This window comes from Sturnira hondurensis, unplaced genomic scaffold (assembly GCF_014824575.4).
Source record: "Sturnira hondurensis isolate 20B ecotype Veracruz unplaced genomic scaffold, ASM1482457v3 Scaffold0022215, whole genome shotgun sequence".
In the NCBI taxonomy this organism is placed as follows: Eukaryota; Metazoa; Chordata; class Mammalia; order Chiroptera; family Phyllostomidae; genus Sturnira; species Sturnira hondurensis.
This window is the reverse complement of record NW_028094846.1, coordinates 1,925,596-1,942,583: the sequence shown is the minus strand read 5'-3', so window position 1 is coordinate 1,942,583 and position 16,988 is coordinate 1,925,596. Positions and strand designations below refer to the sequence as shown.

The window sequence follows — 16,988 nt, the reverse complement described above, 5'->3', positions numbered from 1 at the left end:
CCAATAAAGAGACCCAAAATTGTTGCTGTCTCACCTGCAAGGAGAGAGCTGTGTTGTTCTGCCTTCTTTGCTCATACGCGTGTTTGGTCCTCTGAACGTAGAGGCAGACGCTGGTCGGGGAGAGCTCGGCTGCAAGTGTCTGATGTCCCGTTTTGTCATGTTTGTCCCCTGTGCGCCAGCCGTGCAGCTGTCCTGCCCAGGGACTAGAGAGCGGGTGGGGACTCGCAGGGGCCCGCAGTGCGGCTGTGACGCGGCCTCCCAGTGAGCATGTGGCCCTGAGAACATGTCCAGACCGGCCGTCTGGAGGACGTCAGACCAGACCGTCCCCGACGCATTTGTGCTGACGTCCCAAGCCAGGGAGCCCGAGTTCCGTTGGAACTCGAGGTTTGGCTGCTTGGCCTCCACACCCGCTGTGTGAAGGACAGCATGTCCCCTTTCTAGTTGAAAAGAAGACTAGGAGCCCGGGCGTCCCTGATGCCTGCATCAGGCTGCCGGGCTGCACTCGTAGCCTGCGGAGGCGGTGCCTGTCTCATCAGCCCGGCACACCGAATTCCTTCACGGGGTTTCCTAGGTCGCCGACCTGAGCCGGGTGAGACTGGACAGAGGGCGGGTGTCTGTGCTCCCGCCCCTGGTCGGGCTGTGGGTCCTCCCCCCTGGGGGCCACCCTCCCCAGTGGGTCAGGGCCTGGAAACGAGCACCCAGAGCCCCCGTACCCCCCAGCCAGAATCACGGCCGCGCACTGGTGTGCCGTCGGGTGTGCCGTAGACGTGACACCTCTGTGCGTCCCACACTGCCCTCCAGCACAAGTGTGAGACCCATGCATGCACTTTCCGTTGGGATGGCCCCAGACCAGACCATCACCGAACTGGATTAATTCTGCTTAAGTTGCAGTCATTTGTTTCGGTTTGTTGTTTGCTTTGAATTTTTAAAGTTTTCAATGGAAAGAACCTCGCACACAACTAAAAGTTTTGGGGAAGTATGGTGTAAAGAACACCCAGGTACCCACTGTGCATCTTGAACACCTCCTGACTCCTGGTCGTCTTGTGTCCTGGGCGGCCTTTTACCCTAACTGTTCGGGGGCCTCCACACACAGGTATAATCTCGATACCCCCGACACTCCTGTAGGCGGACAATCTGATACCATAAGTTGTCTGCAGATATCAAAACTTTCTGTGTTTCTTCGGGACGGGAGCCAGCCAGGAGAACCACATCGCCGTTGGCGGATGCCGGCGTAAACTGCGTCCCGTCTGTGGTGCTGGCCATTCAGACGGAGGGGCCGCAGGCTTTCCTCAGAGGGTCCACCTAGAGCGTCCGGCCCCAGGCTGCATGACGCCTGGGCACTGGCCTCTCAGACAAGTTCCGAGGGGGGCCGCCGCTGCGGTCTGGGCCCCACCTCCCTGTCACTGCTCCCACCCCAGCCGTGTCGGGCCTGAGAGCCTTCCCTGTGGACCCTGTCAGGTTTCCTGATTGCAGGCCTGTTTTCCATACCATCGGCTTCCCCTTTTTGATTCGTTGACCCGTGGGGGGCCGAGAAATCGGGGTGCACAGCCGCCACAGGGTTCCCCGGTGGTGAGTGTGTTGGACAAGGCAGAACGGGTGCCCGACTGTCAGGTTGTCAGAATGATGGGGTGCTCACTGGTTCTCCCCGGATGAGCGGTTCGTGTATGAGCGTGGGATGGGAAGTGCATATATTTACACACACTTGATTCACCTCAATCCACAGGAACTAGTTTCCTGGTGGGTGCCCCGGCGAAGGCTTTTTAGTGGCTCCTGGCCCCTCTGAAACGGCCCTCCTCACTGGTGGCATCTTGGCTGCGTGGTGTGAGCAGTCCCAGGGGCTGCGACTGGGGACGGTCCTTCTTGGCGACTCAGGCATGGAGTCCGTTCTGGGACTTGGCTGCAGGATTCCCAGGCCTGCCTGAGGGACCAGGGTGAAATGCGTCAAGAACTAATGCTGATGCTCTCCTTGCCACTCAAATTCGGGGCTACAGAGTCTTTACTTAATTTCTTTGACCTGTGTCTCTTTAATCTGATGCTAAAAATTCTAGTTTTCAGTCCCAGGAATGATAGAAGTAAAATATCAGGTAGTTACTGATTAGCATAACCCCAGAATGTCCATTCCAAAGACTCAGAATATCAATACCAACATTAATACTGACAATAGGATTGCTGAAAACATTTGAGGTGTTTTGGGGGAGGTGGGTGGAATACTTTTTATTTACTTATTTATGTATACATTTTTAGAGAAGGGAGGGAGACGGGAGCGAAACATCCCTGTGTGCTTGTCTCTCGTGCGCCCCCTACTGGGGACCTGGCGCACAACCCAGGCGTGTGCCCTGAAAAACCAACACATACATCGGAATGGGCTTCCGGGCTAGCCCCAAAATGCATTTAATCTGCGCAGGGTGGGCCCCTGGCTGCCCCTTGTCACCTTGCTCTTGTGCAGCCCCGCCCACTTAAGGCCCGCCTCCAGCGGCCCCGCCCCCCCGCGAGGCTCCGTCCCCGTGAGGTCTCGCCCCTCCCCCAGGGCGCGTCCGCGGCTACTCCGAGCCCCTGCCCGCAGCCTCCCGCCGCATGTTGCTTCGGGTCGGCCTGGCAGCGCTTCCCCGGCTGTTGCGCACTCTCGGGTCCGCTTCCGTCGCCTCCATGAGCACCGGCACCTTCGTCGTTTCGCAGCCGCTCAACTACCGCGGCGGAGCCCGCGTGGAGCCGGCGGACTCCTCGGGCACCGAGAAGGCGTTCGAGCCGGCCACCGGTAACGGGGCGCGGGGGCCGGGACGGGGTCCGGAGTGGGGCCTGCCCGGCGCGGCCTGCGGGTCCGGGGCGGCGCGGGGCCTGGAGCGGGCGCCCAGCCCCGCCGCGCAGCCGCTGCCTGTTAATGATTACCGCCCAAAGCCAGGCCGGCGGCGGAAGGGGGCGGCGCGGGGGGGCGGGGGACGCGGGCGCGGGGACGAGGAGGCGCCCCGATGACGCTGGCGGTCTCTCCCCGGAGTTAAACTTTTCTGTGCGGGAATCTGAGTAGGGCCGAACCGGTGCCCAGCGCTGCTCGGGGGACATAGCTAAGGAGCGAGAGGTTGCCCGTTTGGTTTGGTTTGGTTTGCTGGGTTTTGTGGGTTACTTGCGGGGTGTGCAAACCAGAAAGGCCTGCAGCCCGAACGCTAAGTCAGCTTGCAGGGCATTGAAGGGCCGGGACTCGCCCATCTCACGGAGCCACCGAGCAGGAAGAGAGGCCTGGGCACCAACACCCTCCGAAAGGAGGGAAGAGCCATTCACCCGCATCCCCTCCGCCCCCTGGATGAACACAAGCCACAACCCTCCCTCGACCCATGGACGGGGAAGCGGGTCAAACCGGCTCCCTGTGTTAATCCCCTGCGTTGTGTGTGACCATAGCCTTGCCTTCACTGGCTGGCTGCCCGACTTTGTAACAAGTCGCCCGTTTGTGCAACAAATTGCAGGTTTTCGCAGGAAAGCAGAGGCCCCGGAGTTCCTGTGGGAGGGACGGAGAGGGGCCGTCTTGGCCCACCCAGTCGGTGGGTCCCAGCCGCGCCCATAAGGGGCTAGGACTGCATTTTGCCCCAGAATAGGGACAGGGAATAAGGGGGGAGTGAAAAGAGGAAGGGGCTTGGAAAAATATGTATTTGAGGGAAAAAGTAAACTTGGTTGCGTGCAGGGAGACTTTTCCCGGCATTGCTGTTTTGACTCACCCTCTCCATCGAGGGTTAGCGCCAGCACTGTGTGAGGATTTACGTGGAGCCCCGGCCGGGGACTTACAGTCAGAATTCATAACCCAGGAGGCTGAGCACGGTGCCTCCCGGTTGGTTGGTTTTGCAGGCCCCTGCCCTTCTCAAACCCTGGCAGTGAGCCTGGCAGAGCAATTCACCGGGCAGTTAGTGTTAGCAAACACACCTGTGAAGTAGGGGAGGCCAAGAGGGCACTCCGCCTCCCACCCAGGTGTGCTCGGGGCAGCGGTCGCCATCTCCCTGAGTACGTGAGGGGATCGTGTTCCTCTGCAGAGGCATCTGTGGCTTTTATTAGAGTCCTAAAGGGGGCCCGCGACCCCAGGAGCTGCTGGGGTGGGGCTGGTCACTAAGTCACCCCACACTGAAAGACAAGAAGGGGCTCTGTCCTGCCGCCCGTCAAGGCCGGGCGGGTTCACGGGGGACGCAGGCAGATGGCACGAAATTCGAGGGGCTGTGGGCATGTCCGACAGGCCTTTATTCTGGGAAAAGTGGGGCAGTCCATGCATGCCACAAGCCAGGCGTCACATGGCGGGAAGTCACGGCTCCCTTACATACTAAATGCGCATGAAGCTGGCTGGATGCCGAAACATTATGTAACAGCGCAGTGCTTCACGCGTAGGGCCCGTGCTCCAGGTCACGTGAACACGGCTCAGTCACCGCCGCCTGGACATCGAGGGAGCCGGACTGACTCCTTTTTCCTTGCAGGAGCCCTGAGAGCAACCTGGGATACGCAGTAGCTCATTTCACTGTGTGCAGCGGTGTGAGTGAGCCCTTGTCCTCTGTCTGTCTCTAGGCCGGGTGATAGCGACTTTCACATGCTCAGGAGAGAAGGAGGTGAACTTGGCTGTTGAGGATGCAAAGGCCGCCTTCAGGACATGGAAGCAGAAGTCTGGCCTGGAGCGAGGCCGCATCCTTCTGGAAGCTGCCCGCATCATACGGGTGCGTTTATTCCCTTCCCGGGCAATAGGTCCGTGGCTCGGAGGGCCGTTTCAAGATTCCCGCTCTCAGAGAAAACTCGGTTTACTGGCCGGCCTTTGAAGTTCTTTCTGTCTTGTACCATCATTCTCCATGCTCCCAGAAAGGTGATTTGCAAAAGATCGCCAGGAGATCTATAGATACGAGAATCATCCAGAAACATCCCAAAAACTAGCACGGAGTCCAAGCGGGTCCCGGCTGAGGGCGTTCACACCGACTGGTCCGGGAGTTGTTTGTGCATCCCCAAGGGACCCGGCGCCCCTCCGCATTCCGGAACCCACATTCCCGCCCCCTCGTGGCTGGGAACCTGCACGGTCACTGAGGGGGAGCTGGTGTTGCCCTGTTCATAGGCTGGCCCCTCCAGCGTCCCCAAACCGGGGACACGCGCTATTCAGAGGCTGTTTCTGTGAGTCCAGAATCGGGGACGGAGGGGACCAGGTGTGGCTTTGGGAGGCAGTTCAGTGTGCACGGTGCTGGAACGTGAGCAGGTGACCCTTTCGGAAGGAGCGCGCCTGTTGGGTCAGAGCTGCCTTTCTGCTTAGGGCTCGCTGACGTCCGCTGCTGCCAGCGAGCTGCCTGCAGGCCGGACGGGCGCTGTGCCCTTCTCTCAGGGACGAGGGTGGAGTGAGGGCATCAGAGCCCTCCCTCCCTCTGGTCCTGGTCGAGCTGGCTGCGTCACGATACCACTGTGTCCCTGGCTGTGTTTCCCCTACTGATTTTCCAACACCGGATATGTGTTCCCCGAGATTCTGTGTTGGTTGCTGCTGCTGTTTCCCTTCGCTTCCGGGCAGCCTCGCTCCTTGTCGTTCGTTTGGTTCCTCTGTCGTGTACAGATGTCGATCCTGCCGTTTGTTTCAGATCCAATCCATGAAAGCAGGTGTCTTTCTCTTGCATGTTCAATCCTTTCGTCTCTTTTGGGGGGCAAAGGCGTTATTCAGATTTCCCAGACTTTTCCGTTCATCCCCCAGCCGTCTCCACCATCTTTGAAATCGTAGGCCGCAGACGGAAGCTGCATCTGAAAAGAGAATCGCTGAGCTCCGAGCGCTGGGGGGAACTCAGCCTTTCTCTGGGGGAGCTAACGCCTGCATGCCTGACCTCTTCTGCCCATGGGGTGGCCGGCTGGCTGTCTTGCGTACCTCTCTAAGGACGGGCCTCTCCTGATGTGCACATGCAAACTCATATACATACACGCATACACGCATACCCGTGTGACACTCACTTCTCCAAACGCCCCTTTTCTAGGTGACCCTGGAACGAGGCGTCTGTCTCAGACCCGGGGCCGCTCACTCGGTGGGAGAAGGGGTTTGCTGCTCAGCACTCAGCCTTTGTCTCTCTTCCCACGTAATGGCATAACACTGCCATTCCCTTTCTTTTCTTTTTGTTTTTTTTTTAAGATTTTATTTATTTTTAGAGAGAGAGGATAGGAGGGAGAAAGAGAGGGAGAGAAAAGAAAGGGTTGCCTCTTATGCGCCTCCTACTGGGGACCCAGGCGTGTGCCCCGACTGGGAATCAAGCCAGCAACCCTTTGCCTCGAAGTCCAGTGCTCAGACCACTGAACCACACCAGCCAGGGCCCATTCCCCTTATTTTCCTTTAAACGAAAGCTGTTTCCGTCCTTCCACCTGGGCCCCACTGTCCGTCTGCGGGTGCCCTCGGTTTCCTCCAGTGAGTGGCAGTGTGCTGAAAGCGTGTCTCTGCTTGGCTGCAGGAGCGCAAGGATGAAATCGCCACCATGGAGACCATCAACAACGGCAAGTCCGTCTTCGAGGCCCACTGGGACATCGACATCTCCTGGCAGTGCCTGGAGTACTACGCAGGCCTGGCCAGCTCCATGGGCGGTGAGCCTCGCCCGCTTTCTGGGAGCGGCTGCTGAGGGCAGGAGGGCAGAGCCCGGGGTGCAGGGCACAGGGTTGAGGAGTGAGGCGGGTCTGGGTCGCCTCCCGTTTCACGTCGTCTGGACTATCTCCTGGAGGCCCGGTGGTTTTAGAGAACGCTGGGTGGGAAGGAGGGCCAGGATGCAGTCTGTGCAGCAGCTGTGCCGGGGCCAGCGGGGATGTTGAGCACTGACGGGAGAGTGCAGCCGGGCGGCCGTGTGCTGCGAGCAGCCAGGGGCGGGTCGAGGGCCAGGCGAGAACAGGCGTCTGCGAGGCCCCGGGAACCGCAGACCTGCCTTCTTGCTCACTCTCGTCTTCCCTGCAGGTGAGCACATCCAGCTCCCGGGCGGGTCCTTCGGTTACACCAGACGGGAGCCGCTGGGCGTGTGCGTGGGCATAGGGGCCTGGAACTACCCCTTTCAGATCGCCTGCTGGAAGTCGGCCCCGGCCTTGGCTTGTGGTAAGAAAGAACCGTCCCTCCAGTGCGAGCCTGCCCAGCATCTCCCTCACTTCTGCACACTCATACACACACCCATACTCACATATACATATACGCACTCATTCTCACTCATACACACTGACACGTACCCCACACACACTCTTACACATACACACGCCACTAATACATACTCACTCAGGCACGCATACACAGTCACGTACCCATACACACTCATACTCACACATCACATGCTCACACACACTCGTTCTCACTCATACACACTGATGTACACACGTGCGCAATTTCTTCACATCAGGAGGCCATGCTGGGCGTTTGAGGCCTCAGAGGACATGTGCTCCCTTCTTGCCTGGCCCTGCGGGGGCTCACACTGCAGGGGTACCCACAGGTGCCGCCAGGTCGCTCCTGGTGCTTCGTCTCACTTGTTTCTGTTACCGGGAAGGAAGGCGGTCAGTGCGGGTGCCAGAGACGCGTTTCTTACTTAGGAGTCAGATCGAGTTAGGTGTGTGCTCCCGGGAAGTGCCCCTCCTTCGTGGACGTGGGTTTCTGCGCAGGGGGAGCCCTTAGGAACCTCAGGGAGCAGAGGCGAGCTCCTGCCTCCATTCGTGTGCAGACAAATGACGCCCACGGCCCCCGTCACGGGTGCTTTGGCCGGTGGACTTCACAGGGGTCCTCCTCCTGTGTGAAGACAGGAGCCTGTGGGGAGGGCGACTCCGTCTCAGAACACCTGTGAGGGTCCAAAGGACGCGGTGCTGGAACGCAGCCCTCCACCTTCTGCACGCCCCTGAGTCACAGAGAGAAACGGGGCGGCCTCCCTGGTTTGGGGGACTTGTCAGATTCGTTGGCCTCTCTGGCTCCAATGTCAGCTGTTGTGAAATGGGCCCAATCCGACCTCCTCCTCTGGCTGGCACAGGTGTCAGGTGCGGTACACGCAGGTGTGGGGGTGCTGGTGGCTGCACGAGATGTGGGGGGCCTGTGCGATGAGAGAGGCCGGGGGGGAGGAACGAGATGCGCCTGCTGAAGGAGGACTTGGTGGCACAGGGAGCAGCTGGAGGCACTCGATTTGTCCCCGGTCTCGCTCTGAGAGGGCCGCCCACCTGTGTGTGTGTGTGTTGGGCTTGTGCAGGGAACGCCATGGTTTTCAAGCCGTCCCCCTTCACGCCTGTGTCTGTGCTGCTGCTGGCCGAGATCTACACCCAGGCCGGGGTGCCCCCCGGCCTCTTCAACGTGGTGCAGGGCGGGGCGGCCACAGGCCAGTTCCTGTGTCAGCACCGCGACGTAGCCAAGGTCTCCTTCACCGGAAGTGTACCCACTGGTGCAAAGGTGAGGTTCCCCAGGGCTGTCAGTGTGAATGGCACCCGGTGCCTGCAGCGGGGCCCGACTTCCAGTCTTCCCCGGCTTATCTCGGAGAGAGGCAGTGGGGGGCCCCCAGGTGAGGTGTGAACAGACGTCCCTGCCTCCCGTGTCCTGGGGCGGACCCCAGGCTGCCACTGTGGGTAGATGACTCAGCTCATCTGGAGCGGCCGTCTCGAAAGGTTACTTCACATTCACGGCTTTGACCTTAATTCGGGCTCTGAGACTGCCGAAGATTTGAGTGTCCGCGGGAAGAGTACTTAAATGGACAGAGCGCAGCGAGGGTCAAGGACAGGGCTGCGCGCTCCCCGGCGTGGAACGTGCGTCTGTTGTTCCGTCAGGTCATGGAGACGGCGGCGAAGGGAATCAAGCCCGTCACCCTGGAGCTGGGAGGCAAGTCTCCACTGATCATCNGTCCTGGGGCGGACCCCAGGCTGCCACTGTGGGTAGATGACTCAGCTCATCTGGAGCGGCCGTCTCGAAAGGTTACTTCACATTCACGGCTTTGACCTTAATTCGGGCTCTGAGACTGCCGAAGATTTGAGTGTCCGCGGGAAGAGTACTTAAATGGACAGAGCGCAGCGAGGGTCGAGGACAGGGCTGCGTGGTCCACGGTGGTGACTCCTCTGGAGGCCCCAGGCCGAGGCCACTCGGCGTGCACGCGCCTCGGCGTGCACGTGCCTCGGCGTGGAACGTGAGTCTGTTGTTCCGTCAGGTCATGGAGACAGCGGCGAAGGGAATCAAGCCCATCACCCTGGAGCTGGGAGGCAAGTCTCCACTGATCATCTTCTCAGACTGCGACCTGGAGAACGCCGTGAAGGGGGCGCTGATGGCCAACTTCCTCACGCAGGGCGAGGTGCGTGTGCCCCAGATAGGCTGCCAGGCGGGAAGCCTTTGTCTGCGCGTGGTCCCAGACAGCTCGAACGCTCTTTTTGTTTATTTGTTTAAGGATTTTATTTATTTATCTTTAGAGGGGAAGGGAAAGAGAAAGGGAGAGAAGTATCAATGTATGGTTGCCTTTCATGCATCCCCTGCTGGGAACTGGCCTGCAACCCAGGCATGTGCCCTGACTGGGAATCGAACCGCGATCGTCTGGTTCGCAGGCCCGCACTCAATCCACTGAGCCACACCAGCCAGGGCACTCATACATTTCTTATTTCCCGCCTTTCTTATGCACAGAAGCTGCCATATCGGAGGCCCTTCCTTGCACTTTACTTTCTCAGCTAATATCTGGACATCCTGGCTGCCCAGAATAAATCCTTGTGCCGCTGGTGGCATTTGAATAGGATTGAAGTTCATGTCTATGGGAGAGTTGAAATACTTGTTAATTGTGGTTTTGTAGACAAGCATTGATTGCGCAATGCTCTGGGCTTTTCTCAGGCTTACGCCCTGAGTTCTTAACTGTTTTTGCTCTCTCCCCTCCCATTCTTTCCCTTTCCTGTTGATTGTGCGCCAGACTGAGCAGCTGCTAGGAGCAAACAGGAGAGGGCCCAAGAGCCGTGGGGAATTTAAACACAGGAAGAGGGAAGTTTCATCTCAAAGGGCAGACAGGTGGTGCTGTGGGCTGATGTGCCCCCAGTGACGTTGTGATCCTCGTCATACAGGGTAGTTTTCATCCATGGAAGTAACCTTTACACAAACAGGGTGTATTTTTTGCTCTGGCTGGTGTGGCTCAGTGGATTGAGCACCAGCCTGCGAACCACAGGGTCTCCAGTTCAATTCCCAGTCAGGACACATGCCTGGGTTGTGGGCCAGCTCCCCAGTTGGGGGCGTGCAAGAGGCAACCACACTTCGATGTTTGTCTCCCTCTTTCTCCGTCCCTTCCCATCTCTCTAAAAATAAATAACATCTTTAAAAAAAAAGTAGAGTGGTTTTTTTAAGTTTAAACCTATATGATTTTCCTCCCTTTTCCTTCTTTGCACACTGATGATTCGTGTCTGTTTCTCAGGTTTGTTGTAACGGCACAAGGGTGTTTGTGCAAAAGGAGATTCTGGATAAATTCACAGAGCAGGTGGTGAAACAGACCCAGAGGATAAAAATCGGAGACCCCCTTCTGGAAGACACCAGAATGGGCCCCCTCATCAACCGGCCACACCTGGAGCGTGTCCTTGGGTTTGTCAGGCTGGCCAAGGAGCAGGTGAGGGGCTGTGGGGGCCCTTCTTGGGAGCGCACGCCCTCGGCTCTCGGGGTCTGGGGCGGTGTCCCCACCCGTCCCTGCGGTGGGTGACTAAGTACGCGTTCGTCCAGGAGTGCACAGGGACTTGCGTGTGTGACACGAAGCGAGCATTGTGGTTTCTTTTTTGCAGGGGGCCAAGGTGCTGTGTGGGGGAGACCTGTACGTACCCGAAGACCCCAAGCTGAAGGATGGCTATTACATGAGCCCCTGCGTGCTGAGTATGTCCTTCCTCTTCTCGTTTGCTTTCAAACCGTCTGAACTAACTAGCGGATGGAAAAGAATTCTTGTCAAGTGCGTGCATGGTGTGAAGCCAGGGTTGGCAGATGGTGTGTCCCCATCACCCCGATTTAAGAAATAGCAGTTTGCCGTCACCTGCAGAGTCCCTGGCGCCCCTCCCCTGGGACGGCCTTGTGGGTTAGCACCCCGGGGACTCAGGCTGTCCCCACCTGTTGTCCTGGAAGGAAGGAGCTCAAAGAAATGGACGTGCACGTTTGATTAGAGAGAAAAGTCATGGATTTCATTGCTCAGAAGGGCAGTTAAGAACGCACCTTTCTTTGAACTGTTTCATATCAAGGAAACACCATCTCAGTTATTTCTAAGTTTACGTTTCTATTTCTAATTCTGACTAAATCACAGAGTCATTATGCAAAAGAGGAGCCCTGGCAGGTGAGGCTCGGTGCATTGAGCTCCAGCCTGTGAGCCAAAAAGTTGCTGGTTCAATCGCCAGTCAGGGCACATGCTGGGTTATGGGCCAGGTCCCCAGTTGGGGGTGCATGAGGCAACCACACACTGAAGTTTCTCTTCCTCTCTTTCTTCCTCCCTTCCCCTCTGAAAAAATAAATAAATGAAGTCTTTAAAAAATAAAATTAAAAAAGGGGGGTAAGGTATAAAAATCATTAATCATATATGTAACATTTTCACAGAAACCGGGATGAGACCTTACCCAGTTTGTATGTTTTTGGTGAATGCTTCCTCGTGGGCATTTACTTACGAAATTCTCTCCAACAGCGTCACTCAGAGAAGCTTCGGCACAGCTGGGCTCGGGTACATGGTGCCCGCGGTCCTTTCCCGTTTGCCAGGTCACTCTGGAAGGTGACGTGGGGTGACGACTGTCCTGCGTAGGCGAGCCGGTCACCTTGCTAGCTTGTGATGCATTAAAACGTGGATTTAAAATTACACAAAGGCCGTGGGCTGCTGCACTGTGCAGCCGCCACGCAGAAGGGGCGCCCCGATGTCCCCTCCCGCTGGGCGTGTCCTGTGGAAGCGTCTCAGAAGCTGTGCGTTTGCGCGCCGGAGACACGGAGACCTTCCCAGGGACGCCCGCGCCTCACGAGCCCGGTTCCCTATGCCCGTGCAGCTAACTGCCGAGACGACATGACATGCGTGAAAGAGGAGATCTTTGGCCCAGTTATGTCCATCCTGTCCTTCGACACCGAAGCCGAGGTTCTGGAAAGAGCCAACGACACCTCTTTTGGATTGGCCTCTGGTGTCTTCACCAGGTGCGTGGGGAAGGCCCCTGCCAGCTCAGAGGGGGACGGGGTCCGAGACACGGGGTCTGCATGCCCTTGCTGCGTTTGCCTCACGCTTCCTGTGAAGGTGGTTGGGGGGGGTGGTTGGTGCCCAAGTCTCGGTGTGTAGTTGGCCCCGAACGGCCAGAGAGCTCGGCCGGCCACTGAGTGCACGTTGAGCCATGAACTTGGCCGGTGGAGATTCCCTCCTCTTTCATTGCTTTACTGAGTGAGCATCTGAGGTGCTGATCTGGTCAAGTGTGCAGAGGTGTGTGTGCAGGGACCAGAAAGTCCGAGTGCGAATGGAAGGCAGAGTTCCTTGGGAGCGTGCGCCCTGGAGGCTCTGAGCGATTCCTTGGTGGCCCGCGTCGTCATACGGGGGATGCTCTGTTCCTGCCGGTTTACAGTGTTTCCGGTTTTAATCTTGCGATTGACACCTTTCTACGTGAACTCCTACCTCGGTGATAAAAGTGAAACGGGACTCGGAAGCAGAGTGTCTCCGAGGTGGCCACGTGGTGTCCCAGGGTGTGCACACTGGGACTGGTCCTTGGCCGTCGCCAGCAGCTGTCAGGGCTGCTTCGCCCTGGGGTTTCGCCGTTTCTTTGGTGATAACCAGGGTCACATCTTTTTGTAGCTTTGCGGTCCGGAACCTGGAAGGGAGACCCGAGTCTCCCTGGGGGGGGGGGGCGGTGGTGGCTGATGGAGCAGCTTCTCTTCGAAGAAAAAATGGAGGGGCTGCTGCTTTAAAAGAAAAAACAAAGCAAAAAAATGTATCTTTTAGAGCAGTTTTAGCAGAAGGTACAGAGCTCTCCCACCTGCCCTGCTCCCTGCCACACACTCACCGTTTCCTTTATTATCAACGTCCCCACAGACGGGCCATTTGTCACAGTTGATGGCTCTGCATGAATGCATCGTCCTCACACCAAAGCTGCCATTGACACCGGGCTCACTCGGTGCCGTGCAGCCTGTGGCTTGGGCAGGCGTGTGGTGACCGGGACCCGTTTAGGGCCACACGGGGCAGAGCCCCTGCCCTGCCAGCCCCATTGAGGGGCAGCTCGGTGATGCAGGGGTCCTGTGGGCTGAGCCTCGGCTGCCGCCTTGCTGCCAGAACACGGGCACAGGCCACAGAGGAGGGCATCCCTGAGCTGCTTCAGCTCTGACGGCTCTGTCGGGCGATCCCTGTATGGACCCTCGCCCAGTCCTGGTGTGCGAGCCTCGGTGTGCAGCGTGCTCACGGCAGTGTGACCCTCCCCACACCCTGAGGTTAGCGCGTGCCCCCGGCCCAAGGACACTGAGCCAGGCCTCACCCACCCTGCTCCCAGCTCTGGGCAGCTGCCACTGCGGGCGCTCTCTGTCTTCGCAGATCTGCCTACTCTGGGTGGGCTGCGTGAGTGGGCGACGCACTGCGTGACCTTCTGGGTCTGGCTTCCATCACTGAGCACGTTTTCAGGGCTCGCTCATATTGGAGGGCAATGCCACGCATGGCCCTGCCCCGCTCTGTTCCCCAGTAATGGTCCAGTGCGTGTTTGTGCCACGCCTCCGTCACGTTGGTGGACATGGGGGCCGTCTCCTTGTGTTGGCTGTCATGCACGACTAGGTGTGTGCCAGGCTCAGTGTGGGAGCTGAGAGCCTGCTCCCTGACTGAGCAGCGCCCTCCCCCCACAGGGACATCCAGCGCGCCCACCGAGTGGCAGCTGAGCTGCAGGCTGGGATTTGCTACATCAACAACTACAACGTCAGCCCCGTGGAGCTGCCCTTCGGCGGATACAAGAAGTCAGGTGAGGGTCCGGCCCGGGGCAGGCCGACCAGGTCTCTGGGGACACGGGGTGTCATTCAGTTCTTGTCAGCCGGTGCGTGTCACAGCCTCGGGGAGCACATGCAGTCTCCTGGTCCCCCCCAGGTCCCTGCATAGTCGGGGGGGTGGGTGTTGCCGGTTAACGCAGGTCTCACGGAGGTGGGAGACCTCTGTGAGGTCTGGTGGCCGTGAGGACAAGGCCTCGGTGGTCGTCCACCCTGGGATCCGCAGGGTGGGTTCAGGGCAGCATCTCTAGTGTCTCAGAAAGCACATGTGAATTTGTCTTCTTCATCACGAGAGATTAGTAACAGCCCCTCAATCCAGCACTCAGCCATCAGTTACTGTCATTGTCATTCCGGGCAGCATGGAAACGCAGTCCCTAAGCCACCATGTGTTCCTGCCATTTCATCAATAATCAGCCAGGCCTGTCACCTCGACGTGGCAAGTCTGTGCATCAGGGGACATTGAGGCATCAGGCCTGTCACCAGTCCTCCCAGGGCCTCCCTTTGGACAGGGTTGCCTGTCACTGTTCCCTTGTGTCTTGTATGCTTCTTGTCAACGCTGGTTCGGACCCCAGTCCTGTCCCCTTGTCTGCTGGTGCACATTTGCGGCCGCTGGTGTCGGCCCACGCAGAAGCCCCAATGGCAGCTGACCTGGGTGTGCGCTGCTCTGGCAGTTGGATTTGGTCTTATCCTGGGGCTCCCCGAACAAGACCCCCGACCATCCTCATCCCCATGGGGCCCCCCATGAGCTGTATGCAGGCCCTGATGCAGAGTAGGACCAGGGGGCGCCTTTGGTCTCATGTCACCATTGGTTTAGGGAGAAGTTTGGAACCTGTGGCATGGCCTCACAGGGCCCCCAGGCCACCTCTCCCTTCCCCAAGTCCAAGTGTCTGGTGCAGCGCCCACGGGCGTGCCCACTCGGGGGAGAGGAGACAGGGGGCGCCCAGTCAGCTCCACCCCAAGGGCTGGACAGAGCCTGGTCAGGACCTTTGTCACCTTTGAGGGTTGTGCCCTGGAAATGTGCACTGTTGGGGACCAGGCTCGCCCTCAGGAGGCAGAGCCTACCTAGGTCTGGGCAGGGTGACAGGAAGGGCCAAGGGGGGGACGCCGCCCCTTCAGCTCGGAACCTCCCGCACGGCCTCGGGGCGGCCACTCGGCCTTGCAGGGCGGCAGGTCCCTTCCCCGTGCCTCGTCTCACAGCTCATGCGGCAGGTGAGGCCGCAACCTCCCACTTTGGGGTTCTGGGTCCTTCTGCACCTGAGGGGCAGTGACCGTGTCTGCAGGTCACTGTGCCTTCCGGACGGCCTCAGCAGTGGCTCCCCTCCCCCTCGTCTTCCTCCCAGGGTTCGGCAGAGAGAACGGCCGGATAACGATCGAGTACTACTCACAGCTGAAGACCGTGTGCGTGGAGATGGGTGACGTGGAGTCCATTTTCTGAACGTGGCCGTGAAGCCTGCGAATGCACAGAACACAAGTGCAGCCCAGCGTCCCTCCCCGTCACTCAGTCGTCCCCTGGTGAAAAGTGCACAGAAGTGCCTTACATTCCAGTCAAGAGAGTCAAAGTTTCCCGCAGCTCACGTTTCCGCGAGACCCTGAGCAGCAGTAACACGCGCCTCTGCCCCGTCCCCAGACTCGACCCCCACCCACTGTGTCCTCTCTCTAGCTTCCTGCAAAGAACGTGCTCCTTTTAGGTGCCTGGTGGACCCAGGACAGATGACTTTGGGTCACTGACATGTTTTCAGCTCCAGCCCGTTGTCATCCCCACTGCGAAGCTGGCAGTCGGGACAGGGGGGTCAGACACTGAGGGGCGGGGCACGGGATGGGTCCATCCGAGTGGGCATTAACTTGCCAGAGAAAGCGTTGTGTTCCCTGGGGCTGTGTCTTTGACCTTCAGCTTGTTCCTCTGTGACACCACAGTTACCTGTTAAGTGGACAGGTTATTTCTGCCACTGCACCGGAATGAAATAAATCACACGTTCAGTTTCTTGCTTCGAAACCAAGTGCCTTTCAAGGTATGGGAAGAAAATTTTTATGTTTAGACGGAGAAGGGAGGGAGAAAGAGGGAGAGAAACATCAGTGTGGTTGCCTCTTACACACCCACAACTGGGGACCTGGTCTGCAACCCAGGCATGTACCCTGACTGGGAATTGAACCGGGCCCTTCAGTTCACAGGCCAGCACTCAATCCACCCACCACCAAGGCTAACAGGTGATTCTTATGTACAGCAGTTTGCCAGGTCGGTACAGCGGTGGTCCTTGGCTGTGGCCGAGCGTTACCATCACCCGGAGAAGCTTTAAACATCCCAAGATTCTGATTGAATTGGTCTGGGGCAGCAGGAGACTCCAAAGACGCTGCCCAGGGGAATCTGGTGGACAGCCCCGGCTGAGGACGCTGCTCTGGGCCGGGCTGTGTCCAGGAGCCGCGAGCCACATGCAGCTGCTGAAAATTCAGTTCGCTACGGTTAAATACAAGTTCAGCCCATCAGTCTCACCATCCTTGTTTCAAGTGCTCAGTGCTATGCGTGGCGGTGGCACCGGGATTGGAAAATGCAGGTGTACGGTGCACTTGGCCCGGAAGGAAGAGGGAGGCCCACTGGGTGCTTTGGAAAATCTGCTGTAACTTCTGACTCCGCCCTGGGCCCCAAGAAGCCGCGCGTTCGCCAACCGGTGATTGGAAGCGGCACTTTCGATCCGTGGTCGGGAGTCCGGGGCTGAGAATGGGAAGAGGATTCGGTTCCCCGTCCTGGGTGGTTGAAGCTGCGGATGTGCAACCCGCGGATGCACGGGAACATTTTTGACGACAGACCTGTGTGTAAGTGCCCCGTGCAGTTGTGCCCCACAATGCTGCAGGGTGAGCTGTACTTCCAGTGTCGGGACCCTCGAAGTGCGCGCTGTCCAAAGGGGAAGTGACAGAGACCACACAGCGATGGTGTAAGAAGGGGGCAGGCCCGGGGCCTGGGGACCCGGAGGACTACCTGGCTGCCAAGCGCTGGCCAATTGAACCGGCGCCGTTTCTCCAGCAGGTGGCGACCGAGTCCACCCCAACCTCCGGCAGGAAGGGAGCCTCTGAGACTTGAGGTGAGTGCCGTCCCTACCCCAACCCACCTGTC

The 16,988-nt window shown here is 58.5% G+C and overlaps 1 protein-coding gene across 2 annotated transcripts; it reads left to right on the top strand.

The window, feature by feature from the left end:
• The first annotated feature begins 2,515 nt into the window (after positions 1-2,515).
• Positions 2,516-15,862, top strand: ALDH9A1 (aldehyde dehydrogenase 9 family member A1). Of its 2 annotated transcripts, XM_037035311.1 has the most exons (12): positions 2,516-2,755; positions 4,534-4,679; positions 6,423-6,552; positions 6,914-7,048; positions 8,172-8,368; positions 8,740-8,791; positions 9,166-9,254; positions 10,347-10,535; positions 10,705-10,792; positions 11,932-12,073; positions 13,748-13,860; positions 15,223-15,862. In XM_037035311.1, the coding sequence occupies exons 1-12, from the start codon at positions 2,575-2,577 to the stop codon at positions 15,315-15,317; spliced, it is 1,557 nt and encodes a 518-aa protein (XP_036891206.1). In that variant the 5' UTR covers positions 2,516-2,574; the 3' UTR covers positions 15,318-15,862. The 2 variants fall into 2 exon arrangements, with proteins under 2 accessions (XP_036891206.1, XP_036891205.1); XM_037035310.1 differs by lacking the exon at positions 8,740-8,791 and having other exon boundaries at positions 9,114-9,254.
• The last annotated feature ends 1,126 nt before the right edge of the window (positions 15,863-16,988 follow it).